This window comes from Cygnus olor, chromosome 3 (genome assembly GCF_009769625.2).
Source record: "Cygnus olor isolate bCygOlo1 chromosome 3, bCygOlo1.pri.v2, whole genome shotgun sequence".
Taxonomy (NCBI): domain Eukaryota; kingdom Metazoa; phylum Chordata; class Aves; order Anseriformes; family Anatidae; genus Cygnus; species Cygnus olor.
Genome location: NC_049171.1, coordinates 82,634,518 through 82,657,043, shown reverse-complemented (window position 1 = coordinate 82,657,043; position 22,526 = coordinate 82,634,518). Strand labels below are relative to the sequence as shown.

The window sequence follows — 22,526 nt, the reverse complement described above, 5'->3', positions numbered from 1 at the left end:
GCTCCTTAACTTTGCACACTTGTAGCTGCCACTTACTGCTTTTTCAGCATGGTCAAAGCCTATTATATTACTGTCACTGCTAAAAATGATAAAACATATTTATTGACTTAAGTCAATAGTACAACAAAAGTACGACTGAAGAATCAAAAGAAAGGTATGTCCTTGTAGGGAGAACTCTGCTATCTTTTAGAAATAAGGCTTATTAATGAATGAGTTAAATAATAATGACAATAATCCCCCTCTATTCTGCTTTTCTCCCCTCTGCTCTGCTCTCATGAGACCCCACCTGGAGCACTGTGTCCAGCTCTGGGGCTCCCAGCACAAGAAGGACAGGGACCTATTAGAGCAGGTACGGAGGAGGGTCGCAAGGATAATCCAAGGACTCAAGCACCTCTCCTATGAAGACAGGCTGAGGGAGTTGTGGTTGTTCAGTCTGGAGAAGAGAAGGCTCCAGGGAGACCCTAGAGCAGTCTTACAGTACTTGAAAGCTGGAGAGGGACTCTTTTTCAGGGAGTGTAGCAATAGGACAAGGGTAATGATTTTATACTAAAAGAAGGTAGACTTATATTAGATATTAGGAAGAAATTCTTCACTCTGAGGGTAGTGAGGCACTGGCACAGGCTGCCCAGAGAAGCTGTGGATGCCCTGTCCCTGGAAGTGTTCAAGGCCAGGTTGGATGGGGCTTTGGGCAACCTGGTCTAGTGGAAGGTGTCCCTGCCCACGGGTGGGGGTGGGGGGGTTGGAACCAGGTGATCTTTAAGGTCCCTTCCAATCAAAACCATTCTATAATTCTATGACATTCTTAATAAATATTTGATCCTGTTTTTACTAAAGTTACTTAGAATTTTTGTGATTTCTTCCTGTTTGTCATTTTCCTTCTGAACCTTTGGGATCATACCGAGTTTTGGAGGTTTAAGAGGAAGAACATTTAGTAAATCCCAATTCATGCTGGCATATTTAATTAAAAGCAGCTAAATAATTGTCTAGAGACTTCATTAGCTTTCTGCTTCCTTGTTTCTGAGAGAACTATGTTATGTAGTAATGGAAAGTGCATGTAGCATTTAATAACTGAATGGTTAATGTAAGGCCCTTTCTTGATTTTGTTACTAATTGTCCTTAAGTGGGTTTTCAGTTTTCCCATGGCACATGTAGAGAAACACAGCTGTTCACCCAGGAGGATAATGAGAGTTCAAGGTTAAGTGAACTGCTGGGAAGTCTAGTTTACTAGGCAAAAGACATTGCTTTCTATGTCACCATGGACAGATAAATATTTCCTTAGCTCTCTCTTGTTCTTCAATATTCCCTTCCCTCATTTCATAGAATATCCCGAGTTGGAAGGAACCCATAAGGATCATCAAGTCCAACTCCTGGCACTGCACAGGTCTGCCCAAAAGTTTAGACCATGTGACTAAGCGCACAGTCCAATCTCTTCTTAAATTCAGACAGGCTTGGTGCAGTGACTACTTCACTGGGGAGCCTGTTCCAGTGTGCAACCACCCTCTCGGTGAAGAACCTCTTCCTGATGTCTAGCCTGAACTTCCCGTGCCTCAGCTTAACATCGTTCCCAAGGGTCCTATCACTGGTGATAACGGAGAATAGGTCACCTGCCTCTCCACTCCCCCTTGCGAGGAAGTTGTAGACTGCGATGAGGTCCCCCCTCAGCCTCCTCTTCTCCAGGCTGAACAGGCCCAGTGACCTCAGCCGCTCCTCATATGTCTTCCCTTCTAGGCCCTTCACCATCTTCGTCACCCTCCTCTGGACACTCTCCAACAGTTTCATGTCCTTTTTGTACTGTGGTGCCCAGAACTGCACACAGTACTCGAGGTGAGGCCGCACCAGTGCAGAGTAGAGCAGGACAATCACTTCCCCTGACCGACTAGAAATGCCGTGCTTGATGCATCCCAGGATACGGTTGGCCCTCCTGGCTGCCAGGGCACACTGCTGGCTCACATCAGCTGGTTATCTTATCATAAAAAGAAATCAAATTTGTTAGGCAGGACCTACCCCTCATGAACCCATGTTGGCTGGGACCAATGACTGCATTGTCCCCCAGGTGCGCTTCAATAACTTCAAGGATCATCCTCTCCATAATTTTACCAGGCAATGACGTGAGACTGACAGGCCTATAATTGCTAGGGTCTTCTTTTTTACCCTTCTTGAAAATTGGCACAACATTCGCCAGCCTCCAGTCCAATGGGACCTCTCCAAATTCCCAAGATCGTTGAAAAATATTTAGAGAGGTCCCACGATGACGTCAGCCAGCTCTTTAAGCACCCAGGGACGAATTCCATCCAGACCCATGGACTTGTGTGGATCCAGGTAGAGCAGCAAATCCCGCACACGTTCAGGGTCGGTTGGGAGTTTGTCATTCCCACCATCATGGTCCTCCAGCTCAGGGTAGCCTGGGTCCTGAAGCCCATCATCAGTGTTGAAGACAGAGGCGAAGAAGGCGTTAAACGTCTCTGCTTTGCCTATGTCATTGTCTGTAAGGAGACCTTCCCCATCTAGTAGTGGACCTATGTTTTCTTTGGTTCTCCTTTTTCTGTTCACATATCTAAAAAAAAATTTTTTATTGTCTCCCACAGACATGGCCAGCTTCAACTCTAGTTGGGCTTTGGCCACACGAATTTTCTCCCTACAAACACGAACAGCATCCCTATATTCCTTTCTCGTTGCCTGACCCTCCTTCCAGCAGCCGTACACTTTCTTTTTTCGCCTAAGCTCCAGTAGAAGATCCCTGGTCAGCCAGGCTGGCCTTCTGCCCCACTTGCCTGACTTCCGATACTTTGGAGTCGCCCGATCCTGTGCTTTTAGGAGGCAGTGCTTAATGATTGACCAGCACTAATGGACACCAATGCCTTCAAAAGCAGTTTCCCAGGGGACCTTGCTGACTAGTTCCCTGAGCAGCCTGAAGTCTGCTTTCCCCATATCCAGGGCTGAACTTTTGGTGACAGTTTTCCTTCTGTCACCATAAATTCTAAACTCAGCCACTTCATGGTCACTATGACCGAGACGGCCGCCAATTGCCACGTCTCCCACAAGACCCTCTCTGTTCTCCAGCAACAGATCTAGGAGGGCACCTTTCCTAGTTGGCTCACTTAGCACCTGCACCAAGAAGTTATCATCTAGGTGCTTATGAACCTCCTGGACTTGCTCGTGTCAGCCGTGTGGTGATCCCAGTTGATGTCTGGCAAGTTGAAATCCCCCATTAGGACAAGGGGAGTTTATCTTGAGGCATCTCTTAGTTCTGCAAAGGATAATTCATCGGTGTTGTCGTCCTGGCCAGGTGGTCTGTAATAGACTCCCACAACGACATCCCCTTTATTTGTTCGTCCCTTAATCCTTACCCAGAGGCTCTCAACTTTGCCATCACCAACTTGAAGTTCCACACAGTCCAGCCTATGCTTCACATACATTGCCACCCCACCACCTCGCCTACCCTGCCTGTCCCTCTTGAAGAGCCTGTAACCATCTATTGCAACACACCAGCCACAGGACTCATCCCACCAGATTTCGCTTATACCCATGATGTCGTAGCTGCGGGACTAGGCCAAGACTTCTAGCTCATCCATTTTATTCCTCATACTGCGTGCATTTGTGTAGAAGCACTTCAAATGCACCCCGCTACACGCAGCACCTTGTGTAGACGACTGAAGGGCCTCACTAGCACACAGTCGCTCTGATTCTAGCACACCATCCCTTAGCTCATCACCGGCGTGCCTGGTTTTATCCCCTTCCCCCTCTGACTCTAGTTTAAAGCCCTATCTATCAGCCCTGCCAACTCCTGAGCAAAAATCCTCACCCCTCTCTGAGAGAGGCGCATCCCATCTGGTGCCAGCAGGCCCCGTGTCGCGTAGACCTTCCCATGATCGAAAAACCCGAAATTCTGCTGGTTGCACCAGTCCCGAAGCCACGTGTTAATGTGATGAGTCTGCTTGTCAGCATCGATGCCCCTATCGGAAGGACAGAGGCAAACACAACCTGTGCCCCTGATCCTTTAAGTAGTCGCCCCAAAGCCCTGAAGTCCCTTTTGATCGCTCTCAGACTTCTCGTTGCTACCTCGTCATTACCAGCCTGGAAGACCAGTAGCGGGTAGTAGTCGGTGGACCATACCAGGTGCTTGACTTTCTTAGCGAAGTCTCTCACCCAAGCCCCAGGGAGGCAACAGACTTCCCTGTGGGTTGTGTCTGGTCGGCATATTGGGCCCTCTGTCCCTTTCAAAAGGGAGTCCCCCATGACAATAGCCCTTCTTTCTTTTTTGACAGTTGATGTAGTAATGCGGGGGATAGGTTGCCTTGCCTTAGGCATCCTCTCCAACTGGGACAGGCTTTCATCTACTTCGTTGTTCTGACTGTCGTGTTCTAGACCCTCATACCTGTTATATAAGGGTAGATGGGAAGGTGAGGTGGGCAGGGACAGGGATCGCCTACCACCCTGAACAGAAACCTGCCTCCATTCCCCCCCTTGGCCTAGGTCTCCTCCTACTGCCTGGCGGGATGAGGGAACTTTTGTCTTCTGCGTAGCAGGAGACATTTGTGCTGTTGCAGGCTCGTGAGTCTGTCTCAGAGAGGGTAGAGTACACCTCCACCAGTCAATTTCCCTCTCTGACTCCCTGATGCTCCTGAGCCTGCTTACCTCCTCCCTAAGCTCCGCTACCTGGCTGAGCAGCTCTTCAATCTGGGCACACCTGCCACAGGCATACCCCTCGCTGCTGCTGTCAGATACTGACAGAAGACTCGGTCATACCCTGCAGCCCAAGACCTGGATGGTTGCGTGTTTCCCCAAGCCCTCCGTCTGAGTAGCCACGTCGGACACTGTGGCAGGAGAGGCCGCAAGAGATGCAGAGTCCATGGTTTTCTGCCTGGTTGATACCATGACCAGGTTCCTTGCAGGCAGGTTACAGGTAACGAAGGGAAAGACCGCTGCAAAAGAGTGGCAAGGGGCCCTCCCTGCACGCCCTCTCTGCGTGCCCTCCCTGCGCGCCCTGCTGCGCAAGCTGCCGTGCCACACCCCGCCCTTCTGGCGCACCACACCCTGTTTGCCCGCCCTGTTCGCCATGCTCCTGGTCGCTCACACTCCCTAGGGGCTGCTTTTGAACAGCCGGGGAGGGGATGCTACTGGCTCCGCCTACGCCTCGTCAGCCTCCCTCGCGAGGGCTGCCGGGTCCTGGCGGCTCCTTCGGCTGCTTCGAGTAGCCTTGATGCCGAAAAAAAAGCCCTGCCTGTCTTGATCCCCCGCTCCGCTGCAGAACGCGTTTGCCCTGGAGCCGGTCGCCTCGGCAAGTCTTCCTTTTCTCTCTTATCTTCTAAATTTTTATCTCTGTGGTTAATTCCCTAGTTTTATTGCAGAGTCCTCTAGTTCTTCTAGGGTTATGACTGCTGGTTCGATCTTATTCACATGTTCTTCTCCATTCACATTCTCCCTCTAATCTTTCTCCTTTCCTCTAATTTCACTGGTTGCATTCAGTCACCTTCTCAAATTTCACAGACAGGAAAACGGGCAAATTGAAGCTGAAAAATGAGGAGTTTCACTGTTCCATGTCCATTCTGTTTTTGTAGCTGTAAGACCTCATTTGACTTTGGAATACTTAGATCCACAAAATAAAAATTGCAGTTCTCACTGAAGTTGAAGCTCAAATTAGTTTAAAAGAATCCAAACCATGGAAAATCTTATTTATCTCGGTTATTCATACGGAAACTATAGCAAGGAATTTGCACTTGCTTTTGAAAGTGTGCTTCTTAATTAATGTCTACTTTAAGGAAAAAAAATGTATTAGATAAGCTGGAAAACTTAAACTTTTAAACAGCTTTTAAACTTATTGGGAAACTTACAAAGAACTACAGACGTGGCACATTTGCATCTTAGAATTGTCTAATTACTTACATCTTCAAATGTAATCACTAGCATAAAAAAGCAAAATACAATTAAAAACTGCTGAATTGTTCTAAATGTGGGATAAATAAAGTTGAAATGTTTTGGTTAAGGTCTTTTGAGGAAATAACAAATGATTGATTTTTTTTTTCTTTATAACATATGTGAAGACTTATTTCATGAGGTAGCTTCACATATTTGTCACTTAACTTGCAGATATTTTAAATAGGCTGGTTTGAAGAAATTAGGGATGGGGATTTACAGTTCCACAGTTAAACCTGACATGAATTTTTAATAATAGTGACTGTCACTATAACTGCATAGTAACTGCAATATAACTGCATGTGTGCAGACAACTATCTTGAGAGTTTTGACTGTAAAATTCCAGGGGTTAAAGTTCATGTTAATGAACTTTTGCAAAATATGTGCTCTCAGCTCTTTGAAGCAGATAAAAACTTATGCCTACAAGAAATAGATCAAAGGTAATTTAGCTATCCACAATAACTTTTACCATAGCAATGATGGCTGAGAATAAAGTAGAAATTAAAACATATTTAAGTTCCTGCTAGTGCATTTAGAAGATATTCTGACACGCGAGAATTATGTCCAGGAAGAGCAATTAATTGATAAATATATTGCAATTTCAATTTTAATATGAAAAGAAACTGTGCACTGTGAGGGCATTTAAGCATAATAATGGTTGCAAATAGCTTTTTAAAAGAAATTAATAAGCCAAGAATCTTCTGTACAGCAAGAAAATACATAGCTAATAGTGCCAATTAGTTTATAACCAGTGCACACTCCAGAATGCTAGAAATTAAATGCATTTCATACAACAAAGTCAATATGAATAGACAGGCATTGCTGCAATCAGATGATCTGAAATGATCTGTTTCTGGCAGTGGTCAGTCTGAATGCTTAGGAAGAGGCTCTCACAGTATGAGAAAGGTAGTGTAGCGGTCCCTGGCTTTGCCTGCCCTGATCCTGATAGTCCTTAGGGAATTTCCTGACCTGCAGTTTTTTCCATCTTTTTGTTTAGTAGTTTTCAAGTGACATTTTTGCTTTTACAACACCCCATGAAAATTTGTTCCACAAGTTGATCACGTATTAGATATATTTTTTGATTGGAAGGGTGTGCCTAATAATCACATTGGTTGACTCTGCGTTCTTGGATTATTAGAAGCAGCAAAATATTATTCCTTATTTGTTCACCTCCTCTTGACTAGTCACACTTTTACAGCGTGCTCTAATGGTTGTCATCTGCCATCCACTTTCTGATTTGCAATTTCTCATATTATATGGAAGTTATATTTTTACAATCCTTATCCTCCGTCTTCCTGTGATGTTTAACTTTTCTCTCTATATATAGTTTGATATGAAATAACCAGAACTCCGCGTGGAATTTATGGTGTGGGTGTGTTGTTCTCTATACTAGTGATGTCTTTTGGTTTCTTTTCTATTTCTTTCCTAATAATTCTGTTCTGAGATTTGAGCAAACATTTTCACAGAATCATGTACAGTGATTTTATTTTTTCTTGAGCAGCAGCAGCTAACTTGTAGCCACTTACTGGGTATGTGAACTTGGGAAGGGAGGTTTCATATCTGAAGTAATTAGCAATTACCAAGATTCAGTTCTGTCTGCTGTTGTATTGCCTAGTGAATCACTGCTTATGAAATCCTTCTACACCTCTTCACAACTGACTTTTTACTTACCTCGGTAATGATGTACTGTCAGCAAATTGTGTTATATCATCAGTCACACTCTTCTGCAGATAATTTCTAATGATACTGAACAGTTCAGGATCCACTAAACACAGCTACAGTGGCTACCTCCCTGAACTGTAATAACTGATCTACTGTGACTAACCTTTGTTCCTATCTTTCCACCAATTCCTTTTTTCATTACTTTCTATCTCAGATCCTCTTAGTTCCTTTAAAAAGACATTTGGGGGAATTACACCAAGATCCCTCAGGAAATCCAAGTTAGTGTATTTATCAGATCTTGTTGACCTTACATGTTCACTAATTCCAGGTAAGAACACTCACAGAATTGTGAGACACTGCGTCCACCAGTAACAGTGTTCTGTCATCCTTCTTCTGTCTCATTTATATTTTTACTTGTTCTACCCTTTATTATGGTTCCTATCATGTTGTCTCTATTGGCTTTTGTTGTATTCACCTTTTTTTCTTCCCCTCAGATTGCCACTGTAGGTCTTTCTAAAACCTGAGGACACATTTTCCAGCTCTTTTTTCTTTACTGCTGAGGGTAATTTAAGTGATAAATTGCACGCTACTGCTAACAGTTCAGCAACTTAATATTTGACTTACGTTAAAACACAGAGTGACCATTATGTTGACCCAGGTAGATGCTTTTGTTCATTTTATCAATTTATTTTAAACCCTTTTATATTTTTTGTTGCTGGTGTCCTCAGTGCTATTTTTTCCTTCTACATTCAGATTCTGCCAATAGAGAAAAAATAGGTCATTCACTGAGAACTTTTTTTTTTTTTCCTTGTGGAAAAAAAAAAGCCCTGATGGAAGGGTTTTCATTGAGCTATTTTTGCTAGCTAGTTTCTTTCAGTAGTTCTATATTTTTAATAGCAGAGTTTATCTGGCTGAACTGTCAGTTCTCTACGATTATCTGTGTAAATCTGCTACAACAGAGAGAAGTGAGCCCTGGGAAGGGGGTTGTTATGACAATAGGAACATGTGATTCAGATGGTAAAAATGGAATAAAATGGAGTCTTGCAACATCTTGAAAGTTTACTCTCTCATCCTTCATTTTGATGTAGACAGTGAAATATATATTATTTACCAGTCAAAGGAATTAATTGTAAATAATAGATTAAGGGAACTCTCTAGAACTGATTGTGTTTATGGTAACTGCCTTGTTTTCATATATATTCATTCCAGATAATTGTATCTAATCACTTTGTGAATCACATTCCTATGTTATTCTCTAGAAAGTTATCTCCACACTCTTTGTACTTCCTTTGCCTGAGCTTTGATGGTTATTTTTCCCTGATGACACCATTCCATCTGAATGACACCATTTTACTTATAAAGCTCTTAACTCCTGCTGGACTTTAAATGCACAGCATTCTTCCCATTGAAAGAAATACACTATTTTCAGCTTTTTATGCTCTCAGTTAGCTGGAGGTATGAAAGTTGTTATGAAGAAGATTGTATTCTTCTTTACTGTGTAGAGTTCAGTGAAAGAGGCAGCTATTATTCCAGCTGCTGCTGCTGCATGTTCTTTGTATTATCTGAACTGCCTGGTCATAAGTGGGTGTTCTTTGATTGTGATAGCAATGTATGACAATGATACAAAATTAATGGTTGATATAGTAGCAATTGATATCAAAACAGACTCAGAGACTAAAGAAGTGTCATGATTCATCTTAACCAGCAGTAATCATAGCAAGACTTTAGTGCTACCTATTGCTTAACCTCACCCATCTTAAAAAATATATAAATAAATAAATACATAAATAATCACACATTAGCTGACATCCCTCTGATTCAACAATACTATCTTCTGCTTTTCCTTCGGAAACAAGTATTTTGTGAACTGAAAAAGCCTGCACCTACTCTTGTGCAGTACTGCTGGTGTCGTCCATTGCAGTTACTCAGATGCCTTGAATCTGTCAAGCTTTAAGCATGGGTCTGGGTCTCCTCCCTTGAAACGCCACCCCAGACAGTTCCTGGGCCTGTGATTTCCAAAAACACAGCTGACTGAGAAGGAAGCTGGCATGTGGCTAGCTGTGCCTTGCCTTGAGTGTCACAAAGAAAGGGAGGAGTGGTGACATTGTGTTGCAGCCAGGGAACTGTGCCACCACACAGGGCACCATGTCTGAAGGAACCATGATGTAAAATGTGTTTCCTGGCTGATGCCTGCTTGCACAGTCTCTTGGGTACCATATGCCATGGAGAATCACATACTTCTTCAAATGTTTGCAGCCAAATGACTTGATCACACACCTGCAGTCTCAGCCACTGGAGAAAAAGATAGTTGGAAGATTTGGTAGGCTAACAGCAAGCAGTACACAAGAAAATCTGAAATAATAGCATAATGATTCTACTACTGAATAGAAACAGCTTATGCCCAATATTTTAGGTCTTCTATCGTTGCTTTAAATTGTGGAACAAGATTTCCTGTGAGAGAATTCTCAGAAATATGATATTGTCAGTAATGATTTCTTTTTAAGATACTTTTGATTTTGTTGTTAGCTCTTTTGTTCAAAAGTGTATACATACGACTGACTATATACTAGCGTAAAGCTTCATACTGGAGGGGGGAATGAGGGAAGTGTCAGGAAATATCTCATGAAAACAAGTTCAGACTGTCATTAAGGGAAACAAGGCAGTTTTTGATTTTCTGTATTTTGCTCTGAATTAGCATGGGAATCAAAGCTCAAACTAAAAAGTTTTCATTTCAGAGGAAGTGCCAGTGGGAAAAATAGGAAGGCAATGCTTCAAAGGATTCTGGATTTTATCCTTCTATCATTTCAATTTGAAGAGACAAGAGATAATAATAAAAGAAGCAAAAGCACTGTGATTTCTGCACAATTGATAATATAAAAGCTCAAGAGTGGTACTAGTGAAATTAGAAGAATTTAAATAAATTCAGGTCACTTTCCATCACTGTGTGCTGAATTAACTGGTTATCTAGTGACCAACTTACTCTGTGTTCTGTTTTCACTGGTATTTGGTCTACATAATTCTTGCAGCTTAGATGGATTTCTTCCACCTTGTGTAGCTGCTCATTTCCAGTATGCCAAACAAACACACCAAACAAATCTTTCAGAGGTGAAATTAGAGCCCTGCTCAATTCCAATGCCTCACTACACATTTGTATGCCTCAAGAGACTTCAAATTGCAACTGCTTTTTTTTTTTTTTAATATATATTAAGAGAATAAATGCAAGCCTTAGTAGTTGCTGGCAACAGTTAATACATGAATCAGCTGAAATTCAGTAGGAAGTAATGACATGAGATACGTAACATTGCTTAGAAAGTTTTCAAGAGAGGGGTCTATGTATTGCTAACATTGATGAGTGCCTTCTATTTCAAGGACTATATTCATTTTTTCTCCTCTTTGACAACTCTTTCCTTTCCTTTTTTTTTTTTTTTTTTTTTCCCTGTGGTTGAAGAAAGGCCTTTTATTTTTTATTTTATTTATTTTTTATTATTTCCCTTTTCTTCAAGAAGCTGTAGGTCGTCTTCCCCTTTCATTTGGTCTTTCATGGTGGAATGACTTTTGTTGACCTAATCTGGATAAAATCCTCCCAGGGTCATGTCAAACAGTTAGGTCAGTCCCAATTCACCCACATCCTGCTAGCATATAAGGCAAGACTGGTAGCATGTTCCTGATTTGTTTTACTTTGCTAGATATTTATGTAAATAAAGTAGTCATTGTTTCAGGTATGTACATCCTTATCTCTAGACCTGGGATATGTGTGAGACTTATGATGTAGATCAGGTCAGACTGTAAGGGTGTATGTTACCATTCCTTGGGCAGGTAAGGGTCCATCTCTCATAGGTTTTCCTCCTTACCTGCTGAATATTGTTTACCTCCTGGAGAAGAGCAGACTGATGGTGGATCTTATTAATATATACAAATATCTTAAGAGAGGGTGTCAAGAGGATGGAGACAGGCTCCTTCCAGTGGTGCCCAGTGAGAGGACAAGAGGCAACAGGTACAAAATGAAACACTGGAAATTCCATCTGAATAGAAGGAAAAACTTCTTTACAGTGATAGTGACAGAGCTGGAACAGGTTGCCCAGAGAGGCTGTGGCATCTCCATCTCTGAAGATACCAAAACGTGCCTGGATGGGATCCTGCGCAATGTGCTCTAGGTGACTGCTTGATCAGAGTTGGACTGGATGATCTACAGAGGTCCTTTCCAACTTCAACCACTCTGTGACTCTGTAACTATTTTCCTACTGATGCCTCTGGGCTGCTGATAGCATCAACAGCCACTGTCTAGCACACAGCACAAGAAAACTCCTCCCTATTTGAGTTAGCTGCTGTGGTGATAGCTAACATGGTTTGTGATGAGTACCTTGGAATCAAGCATGAATCTCATTTTAACTGTGTTTGGGTAAATAGTGCCTCTTCTTCCATCGTCTCTTTTGCTCTCCCTGAAATGATTCCCAGTGACTGCTGCTCTCTTTGCAAATTCCATCCTTCAGAAGGGACATAAGAGAGCAGTTTGTAGTGATGTAGGTGTTCAAGAACTCTCCTAGCTGTTTTATTTTCCCCTCTTTAAATGCCACAGTCAGGCCCAGAGAGTGAGGCTCTCCTACACTTTCTGTGAGTGTGAGAAGCAGGTTGTATTTTATTGCTTTAAGTTAAAGTTAATCCTTTGCAGCCTGCGTTCACACTGGCAATGAAATGACAGCAGGAGTGAGGTGAGAGTAAGTGATAATGTCTTGGCATTTGGCACTTCATATGAATGTGTGCTTGTGAAGTTCTGAGTCATTAATTCTTTTTCCAGGCAGTTGTGTGGCATAGCAATGCACTTGAGTCAAATATCCCAGAATAACAAACACTTTATTGTTTAAGGGAAAGGGAGGCTTTCATTTATTTGACATTGTCATATCAAAAAGTGTAGGAAAAAAACTTGCCGTTTGGGGTTTTTCACTGTTATTTACATCATATAGCAATCTTAAGGACAGAAAACTTCTAGGAAGTTTTTCTCCTGCATTGAGCTGCAGAGAAGAACATAAAGACTCTGAAAAATACCATTTTAAAGTGGAGCAAAATCAGCAAACACCTGTTTTTCTTTCCTCTGTCCCTCAGAGATTACTGCAAGCCACTTCAGATGTGATAAGACTGTAACTGTAACAGTGTGATACTATAAAGTGTTTTATTGACTTTAGAGAAAACACAAATATAGCGACCACATCACCTGAAGCCCTAAGATGGATAAGAAGAAGCAGAATCCACACTTATCACTGAAATCATACCCTTTAAGGAGTTTCAAAGCAGAAAAATGTGTTTATTCCAAAGAAAAACAGGGAAGAATCCACCCTCTTTAGTCCTCCCTTGTGGATGATATCATAAAAAAAACAACTTCTTCTACTGATATTACTATAGCCTGCAATTTGAGATGAACAGTCATCCAAGCTGTACAAGAGCTAGTACAGCAAACAGAAAACTGAGCTATGTTTTAAAATAAAATAAATTGAAAACTCAACAACCAGGGTATATTTTTCATTCTTCAGATTTCATCAGGTTTGCATTGTCCCAGAACATTGAAAATGTCGGTCTCTCTCATATAGCAAAGTATATTAAAAATGACTAGCATTTAATCCATCAAGATCACTCTCCTTGTAATGGCATAGCAGATGGCAGGGCAGTATTACTTCTCACAAATATGATTGCTAATCAATCTATGTACATGTGTTGTTCACTTCACCCACTCAGCTAAATAAAGTTCAACAGCAGAGGGAACCATGAAATTTTAAACAACTTCTCAGCTTTTAGCCCAGCAATAGCATAAACATTAAAAGTCAAAATGACACCCACAGAAGCATTTTGAATTTTTTTCAAAATATTTCATATCCTGTTGAAATGAATCGGGCTCATAAAGAGGTATTTCTGTCTTTCAGCTAAGGCTTTTCTTTTCTGTTAGCTATTATAACTTGCAGCTCCTGCAGTATACTGTCCTTTTTCACCTACTAGTAATTAAAACTGTAGTTCTGGTAATTTTGTTTCTTGAATATGCCTTTCTACTTATCAGCACTATCACTGCTGGGAAAGTATTCCTGGAACCTTGGTTCAGAGACAATTGATTATCTCCAAAACAGTCAATAACAGAGAAAGCTGAAGTCTACTCTGTTCTACCAGTTACACATATGTAGGCTTTTTCTCCCTCAAATTTTTGTTTGGTGTCTCTGGTTGCAGTTTTTATTCATTGTTTAGCAGCTGATTGTGGTTTGAATTATGCCTTCTCAGTGAGGCTATCTGGATGTGAGAATGTAGTTTTATATGCAGTGCATATTCTTAGACACAGTGACTAAATATTTGGTAATAATATTGGTGTACATATCCCATTTCTATCTGTGTACACTTGCCATCTAAAAAGCAACATCTTCGTTCATTTAGTTTATGTTCCTCCAATTTTTGGAATTTTAATTCTGAATATATATGAATGAACATTACTCCTACCTCAGAACTTTTATTTTTAAAAGTATTTTTCAAGCTTTTTTTTTTTTTTTTAATTAATAATGCACTTCATAGGAGTTTTTAATGTTCCTAATCTCCCTCTGACATTCTTCCAGATGAAAGGTGCTTCTTAAGTCAAAATCCCCTAACTCCATATGCAGGAAGGGCTGGGGAATACTGAAGCTGTCTGAACTGAACTAGGTATTTAGGCATGTGGGACTAGTCCCCTGCTGGCTACATTTTCTTTTCAAGCTCATGGTTTTCTTTCCTAAATCCTTCTACTTCATTTGTTTTTTGTCTGATTTTAGCAAACTGAGATGTATATCTAAGTGTTACCTTTGTTGTGTCTGTAATACACTGGAAAACTTGCTTGGAGATTAGAAACCTGCAGAGAGCTGAGTTTTCTATATGGAAATTGTACTGCTGCCATGCAGAGAACAGCAAGTCCTCTGCCAGTCTGATGGGAGACAGGGCTGCAGCTTTGTAGACGTTATTCACCAGTTACATTTTTGTGGACATTTTTCACCTGTTTGAGCCATATTTGGTTTATAGGTTATTCAATCTCTGTGCAAAACCTTATTGAAGATGCTTTGACTTTGCAGTTGCCCCATTGTCAGATGGTACCAATTGAAAGGATTTTATACTATCAAGTGAATGGTTCTGTTAACATCTTTATTCTTATATCATGTATTTTTTTTTTTCCTTTAATAACGTAAATGCTGCTCACATTCTCAGGTGTGAGCTACAGTGGATCTTAGGATGCTATTTAAAAGGTATATTTATTCATTTCTATTTATGCAGTGCTAGAATAAGTTGCTGGATTGATAGTCATAAAAAATGAAAATTGTCTATTATCTGAAAGAAAAAAGAAGAAATATGACAAGTTTATTCATCCTTGTTAGCTCTGTAGAGGGACAGAGAAATACCTTAACACTGAGTTTGTGTAGATTCATCCTCACTGAATGAGATCCTTGAGGTGAGAGTAGAACAGCTTTAGTCTCCATACATAGCAGGAGACATGAGCTGCTATGAGGAATAATTCAGATCTTAGGTGACCTTAATTGGTTGAATTGCCTGGAGAAGGCCAGCTTGCTTTTTCTGTCTTCTGCCATTTCTGTTTCTCTGTAGAGAACCAGTAGTGGCTATGCACTTGGATACAGGATAAGGTATTCAGCAGTAAGTGAGAGAAATATGAACTCTTACTCCTATTGTAACCAACCTTCCCAGGATTATAGGCTGCTCTGTCAGGAGCTTTCAAATAATTTTTTCTCCAACTGTCTCCATCCCTATTTTCTGCTCTTTATTCCATTTCTGCTTGACCCACTTAGAGTCACAGAGCTCTAATGTGATTTAGGTTGAGAAATATCTCAGAAAGACAAGCAGGTTGCCCAGGACTTTAGCTTCTTGGGTCTTGAAACTCTCCAAGGATGAAGACTGTGCAGCCTCTCTGGACAGCCTCTTCTGCTGCTTCTCTGTTCTCAGGGTGAAAATGTTCTCCATATGTCAGGTCAGAACCACCCCTGATTGAGTTTATCACCATTGCCTCTTTCATATTTTTTTTCAATTGCCATGCACCTGTATAAAGATCATGGCTCTGTCATTGGAAATCTCTTCTTAGTTATTGGAAGGCTGTTGGTAGGTACCCCCCAAAAAGTTCTGTTTTTCAGTCTGAGCAAGCCCAGCTCCCCCAGTCTCTCTTCACAGGGCAGTGCTCCATCCCCAGCCATCTCAGTGACCCTCCATTGGATTCAGTCAAGTTTCTTGATGTCTTTCTTGGTGGTATTCCCACCTGGGCATGGCAATCCAGATGTTGTCTAAAGGTTCATGGGTAAAGGGGAATAATGTGAACTTCTTGTGCTCTTGAAAAATATTACAATTCAGACACCAGGAAAAGCATGAAGCAGATCTGGAGCCTATTTAGTTTCTTCTAAATCTGAAGAGAATGCACTCATCTGCATCACAGCTCCCTGGTCAGCCCTGTCACACTTAATCCATTAAGTCTTTTCTCTAAAAAAAAAAGTCAACACATATTTTCTTTTGGTCTTGCTATCATTCCACAAGGATGCATAATGCTTGCAAAAAAATAAAGTTTTTAAGTTAGCTATAAGTTGCAGCATGAAGAACAAAGAAAAGCTTAATAAAATTAAAAAGTAGACAAAGTAAACCAAAATGAAAAGAACCTCAGCGACTCACTACAGAATGTGTTGACTTAAATGTCTTATCCAAGGGATAATAGATTTTAGTGGCTTGCAGTAGATGGCTAACAATATATAGCTTAGGCTAATTAGGTTAAAGTTCAGATATGAATTTACACACATCCCAGGTGCTGGGAGAGAGTCAACTGACTTCCTTCAGTTAGGGAGTTTTCTTGCAGACTTGCGGTTTGGAAAAGGTGTGTTAACAGGATTGTGGCATTTTATAGCAGGTCATAGAGTTCACTTCCAGAGAGAGGGTATTGCATTTTCTTAGATAATGGCTCTGACAGAGGGATGGGAATAAGAGACCACAGACTTTGGCAAACACAGAGATCACAAGGATTATTGGATATTGAATAAACCCTGCTAGGGTTTTGCGCTCACAATGAACTACTGTCCAGACCCCCTCTCTTGCTCCTTTCATATGCTTGCTGACTTTGGGGTAGCTTGAAAATGCCCCACTCTGCCTCCTGGATTTCCTGTACCACTGAACGTCCCTAGGTGAGCAAATAGGTGAAAGAAGGAATTTTCTGGAATACTGATGAAATTAATATTTAAAAAAAAAAAAAAAAAAAAAAAAAAAAAAGCAGCACATCTGTGTTTCATCCTCATTTCCAAAGTGATAATGGGTGAAGTAGAAATGAATCCCTGGTTCTGTCATCCTCAAAAGGAACACAGGTATGAGGACTCACATTTCTTTCTGCATGACAGTGCTGTGACTGAAATCTCTTTAGATACCACTGTGATGTTTTAAAGAGCTGTATTAGTAGGTTATACTAGGAAATATTTAATGTAACAGCAGAAATTGCTGTGAACAGCTATTTTATGGATATGTAGTGGAGTTGTAACAATGTTGGTAAATAAACATGGTGAAGAATTGGTAGGACTGCAGCAAGAGCATGGCTAACTAATATCATTCTCTTCCTATAAAATGCTGATGTTGTAAGCCGAATAATGACAATATTGAGTAAGAGACTTCAGGGACTGAAAATGCAAGAGTGTGTATAATCCTGGCTGTTACATACTTTGGTTTTGTTCACTAAAGTGAATTGAATTAATGTCATGAAGCTGCAACACAGGAGGTTGGGGTTGGATATCAGGAAAAGGTTCTTTCAGTGAGAGGGTGGTTGGGCACTGGAACAGGCTCACCAGGGCAGTGGTCACAGCACCAAGCCTGCCGGAGTTCAAGAAACGTTTGGACAACTTTCTCAGGCATCTGGTCTGATTTTTTGGTGGTCCTGTGTGGACCCAGAAGTTGGACTCAGTGGTCCTTTTGGTTCTCTTCCAACACAGTAAATTCAATGTATTCAACTATGGTGTCCAGTTCTTGGCTCCTCAGTGCAAGATAGGAAAGGGCACGTTAGGGAGAGTCCAAAGAGCGGCTACAGAGATGATGAAGAGACTGAAGCATCTCTCCTGTGAGGTAAAGCTGAGAGAGATGTGACTGTTCAGCTTGAAGAAGATAAGGCTCAGGGGCTTATCTCATCAATGGATATAAATACCTGAAGGGAGGGTGTAAAGAAATTGGAGCCAGGCTTTTTTCAGTGTTGCTCAGTGCCTGCCAGGACAAGAGGCAATGGGCGAAAACTGGAACACAGGAGTTTCCATCTAAACATCCAGAAGCACTTTGTTACTGTGTGGGTGAATGAGCACTGGCACAGGTTGCCTGAGAGGTTATGGAGTCTCCCTCTTTGGAGGTCTGCAAAACCTGGGTACATGGTCCTGGGCAGCTTGCTCTATGTGGCTCTGCTTGAGCAAGGCTGGGACCAGATGACTTCTGGAGGCCCCTTCCAACCTCAACCATTCTGTGATCCTTCATTTTTCCAGTAATGAGAAACTTTTAAGGAAATCTGTCCTTAACTATAGTTCTGGTAAAGCTAGTGAGCCTATTATACAGTTGGAACATATTATTATACATTTAGAATCAACTATCTTAATGTCATGTAATCTGAAACTGTTCTGAAGAGGAAAAGCAGGTTATACCATCAGGATAAAAATTGTATCTGTTTTCACCTTCAAAACAAATGTGTGAACGTCACAGAAGCCACCTGCTAATGCTGATGTAAGTAGTGGAACTGCAGCTACAAATGGGACATCTAATAGCTGTTCATTAAGGACAGTAAACATTTTCATTGTATCATTATATTACACAAAAGAAGACAGTGCTTTCACGACGTCAGGTTCTAGAATGAGAGTCAAGTGGCTATCTGCAGAAGGTAGGGTGAATCTGAACAAGAAAACTTAATTGCTTAAAAGAAATTGTTTAAGTTTTTAAATTTCTCTTTCTTTTCTTTTATTCTTCAAACAGTGGAAGCTCTACATTTGGGAACACTGATGGCAGCACATGGCTATTTTTTTCCAATCTCAGACCATGTTCTAACACTAAAGGATGATGGCACCTTTTATCGATTCCAGGTAAGTGTTTTTAATATGTTCTTGACTTGCACAAATGCAGGCTCATTTTAAACAAAGGTTTATAGCAAATTGTAACCATACTTCTATAACCTAGTAAATGGTGGTAATTCCTCTTAAAGTGAAAAATGTAGAAGGGTTTTATTTAGTAAATGAAGACAATAACTTCTGTTAAGATGATAGTGGCCATTTTGATCCCTAGAAAATTGTGCTTGGTAAGCATGATAAGGCTTAATGTGAAAGTATCTCTCACGAAATAAATTCATCTAATATTTTGCAAGTATAGTAAATGAAATCAAATGATCTTATTGACTCTGATTCCTAACATAGCCTTAATTTGTAAAGGGGGAGGTATTTTTCTTATTAAGCATATAGTAGAAATATGTTAAAATAAAGGGTAATACATACATTCTTCCTTATGTGAGGATTTCCTTATAATAACAAAGTAGTGTTGAAGTAGTTTGTGTTCTTTGAACAAGTGCAAACACATTTCTACATTGATGTGTCTGTTCCATTGAATATCACAAGCATATGCAGAGCCTTCAGAACAAGCTGGAAGGAACATTCATTGTATATGTATGTATATATTCACATCTACCTATACGTATATTATTCACATACCTTTGTAGTTGTATTTTATTGTTAGATTTCAAACTAAGGTCTTGGGGAACTGAAGTGTTGATTTTCTAATAGTGAATAGCAAGCTGGAAATTCACAGACCAACAGCACTTATGACTCAAAAAAAAAATTTCTGCACACTATCTGATTATATATCCTAGAGTAGAAATCAATTTGTTTTGTGTACCATGTGCCACCTTCAATAGGGGTGGTTGTATTCTGTATTGCTCTTAAGTGGTGGTCATGGCAGATATCACCATCAGCTGCTCCAAGGTATTTGCTGCTTTGAAATGATCTGATGGTCTTCACTATGAAATTGATTATACGAATACTACAGTTTGGGAAGCCTGCTCTGATCTGATCAGACAAAATCTTTTGTTTTATAGATATTTAAGTCTATTATTTGTCTTAAAATAAAACAAACAGTTAAATAAGGAGTCATTAAACAATAAAATAAAACTGAGATTATGATCTTTCAAATGCAGAACAAAACTGAGATACATTGAAGATCAAACATAGTCTAAAATGTTGTATTAGATGAATTGCTGTACAATACTTTCATCAGTATTTTTGCTTGAGCTCTATTCTATAGATCCACATAAAGGAAGAGAAAGCATCATAGCTTTTGATCTAAAAAAAAAATAATCTTAGCGATTATACTAATATCTACAGAACAGTCTGGTAAGAAAAAGAATGTTTATTGCATACATGCCTACGATATCACTATACATCTTCGTGTGTAGATCCTGTGTTTCATACAGCGCTAAAAACCCTGCTCTTCAGCAGGACAGTTATAGCAGGACAGTTATATCTGTGTATGGGTAATACAGAAAGAAGTCACTCCACCTCCTTCCCCAGCCACCTTTGATCCTGGAGAGTGGATCTGAAAGAAAAATTTTCCCTCCCATGGTGTTTCATCCTCCTTAGTGTTCAGTATAAATAAGAAAGGATGGCACACGGGTGAAGGGGCTCACTGCTGAGGACTTCCTTTAGTAGAGAATAGAACATACCTTTAGGGGTGCTGGTCATTGACTTCTGCACTGCTACTGGCCTGCTGCTATCTCAAACATGGGAAACCAGCACCCCTGCTAGCATGATTATTCTTCTGAAGGAAAGTATAGATGAGAATTAACTGCACAATAAACAACTGAGAGTACTGCAGCTACCCTGTCACAGGCTTTCCTCAGAGAGGTCTATAGCCTACGTTTGGACAAGAAGATTTACTTAGGGTTAGACTGTGAAATGATGTCATTTGATTTATGTAAGTTAAGGATTTAGCACCTATTTAACATATGCATACAAAATAAGATATTTTCATCAAGTGTTGCTTGTTATATACCTGCAGTACTTTGACAGTTTGCTGCTCTGTGGCATTGCATAGCTGTTGCATTGCTATTACTATGCTAACAATGTTAAAACAATGTAATTTTAGCTGTTGATGTATGCCATAAGAAAACAATTTATAGTGGTGTCATACTGTTAACTGGAGTTGTACCAGCCAGATTTGTCATTAAAATTCCATATTCTGTACCAAAATAAGGCTAATATAAAATCTGTTAGTGACGCTGTTAAGTTGGAAGGTGAAGATAACATACCCAATAGGGAAGAAAGGTTTAACTGTAAATGTGTGAATGTTGCTCTAGAATAGTTGTTCAAAGGCTTCAGAAACAGGACCCCCTGAGTAATCGACAGGATTCACAAATATCTAGATATTTTAATAGAAAGAGAAAACAGTGCAGCTGCCAGAACTGAAAACTTCAGAGGCCATCCCTGCAGAGAAATCTTTACCTACAATACAAAGACCTGACCTACAAAAAACAGGCTAGCTACAATAATGTTCTCCATTTTTTCATGTTCCAAAGGATGACACATTCCCTTCTGACAGTAAAATTACTTCCACTTTGTTTTAAACAAGCTACTGTTGTATAGAAATAGCTAAAAGCAGTGGAGATTGTGCTTCCTTTGCACAAATGCCCTTTTACAGGCAAAATTATGCTTTTTCAGTTATTACTGTTGCCATCAGGAGGGATGTAAAATTGTAGTTGTAACTGCTTTTTTAAATAATGTGGCTTTAAAAATAAATAAATAAATAAATAAATAAATAAACCCTTGATCATTCTTTGACTTATTTGAGTGTAAATAGGTCAGTTTCTGCAATAACAATTTAATTCAAAAGGAGGTAGATCTAAGTATTACATTCCTTACTCAGATAGGTGATTTCTTGCTAGTCTTAACAAAGCAAAGCAGAAACTTAGGGTTAGTGGTTAATGATATTTTCTGATCCATCCTAAACAGCCACATTGCCTTTGCCTGGTAATTTAAGCCCTGGGCTAAAGAAGGAGATGAATACCTACTACCTACCCTCCTCTACCCATAGGCACATACGTATGAGGGGCCCAAATAAGAAAAGCAAGATGCACCTTAGAAAGATCTTCCTGGAGCCAGGCATTACTCACTGAGTGCCTTTCATTCATATCCACATAGGTGATAGTATGGCTGACCTTGTGAGGAATGCCTGATTTACCCTTTCATCTGCTAAACTTCTGTAGTAGCCTCCCAGGAAAAGAATAGTGATTTCTTCTACAAATTGCACATTCATCCTAGGCTTCTCAACATTCTTTGTGGAAAATAGTGTTTTCTAACAACTTCTGTCTTTAAACAAAGGATACTTGAGATACTTAAACCTAGGATACTTGAGACTTGTGATAATCACATTCCCCCCCCCCCCCCCCTTTTTTTTTTTTTTTTGATGAGATCAACTTGCCATTTAATATAAGCTAATTTTCAGAGGTGAAGTTTAGGTTCTGTTGTTTTATGACTTTTAAGTTGGAAGGCACACATAGCTGAGAAAAAGTATGGAAATGGGAACAAAATTTCTTGTTGTGAAAACAAGTCTGGTGAAGTTAGCAGCAAAACTCATGGGTTTGACAAGGTGATTTCATCTGTGGTATCTTCTGTTCTTCCATTGGGAACGCTTTCCGGATGAATGCATTTAACCTTTCTGGTCTTGTTTTTCCTATACCTGAAGTGGAAATAAAAATATGTAGCAATCACTATAGGGATCTTTTAACATCTTTGCTGAAAAATAATGTAGAGCAAGAATTCTGGTGGATCCTTCTGTGTTAGGGGTAATTACATTACTTCCAACATCACTTTGAGTCTCCCTGCTCAGCTAACCACTCCTTGGCTCAGTCTTGAGTCTCTGTGACCATTTTGAACCCTTAGGGTGTGTTTGAATATCACAGCTCTCCAGCTACC

At 40.3% G+C, this 22,526-nt stretch overlaps 1 protein-coding gene across 7 annotated transcripts in view; it reads left to right on the top strand.

Moving 5' to 3' along the window:
- Positions 1-22,526, top strand: part of RGS7 (regulator of G protein signaling 7) — a 260,078-nt gene that overhangs the window by 154,663 nt on the left and 82,889 nt on the right. For all 7 annotated transcript variants that reach the window (XM_040552619.1, XM_040552614.1, XM_040552616.1 and 4 more), the window contains one exon: positions 18,547-18,653. In XM_040552619.1, coding sequence (XP_040408553.1) covers positions 18,547-18,653 — 107 coding nt within the window. The remainder of the gene's footprint in view (positions 1-18,546; positions 18,654-22,526) is intronic.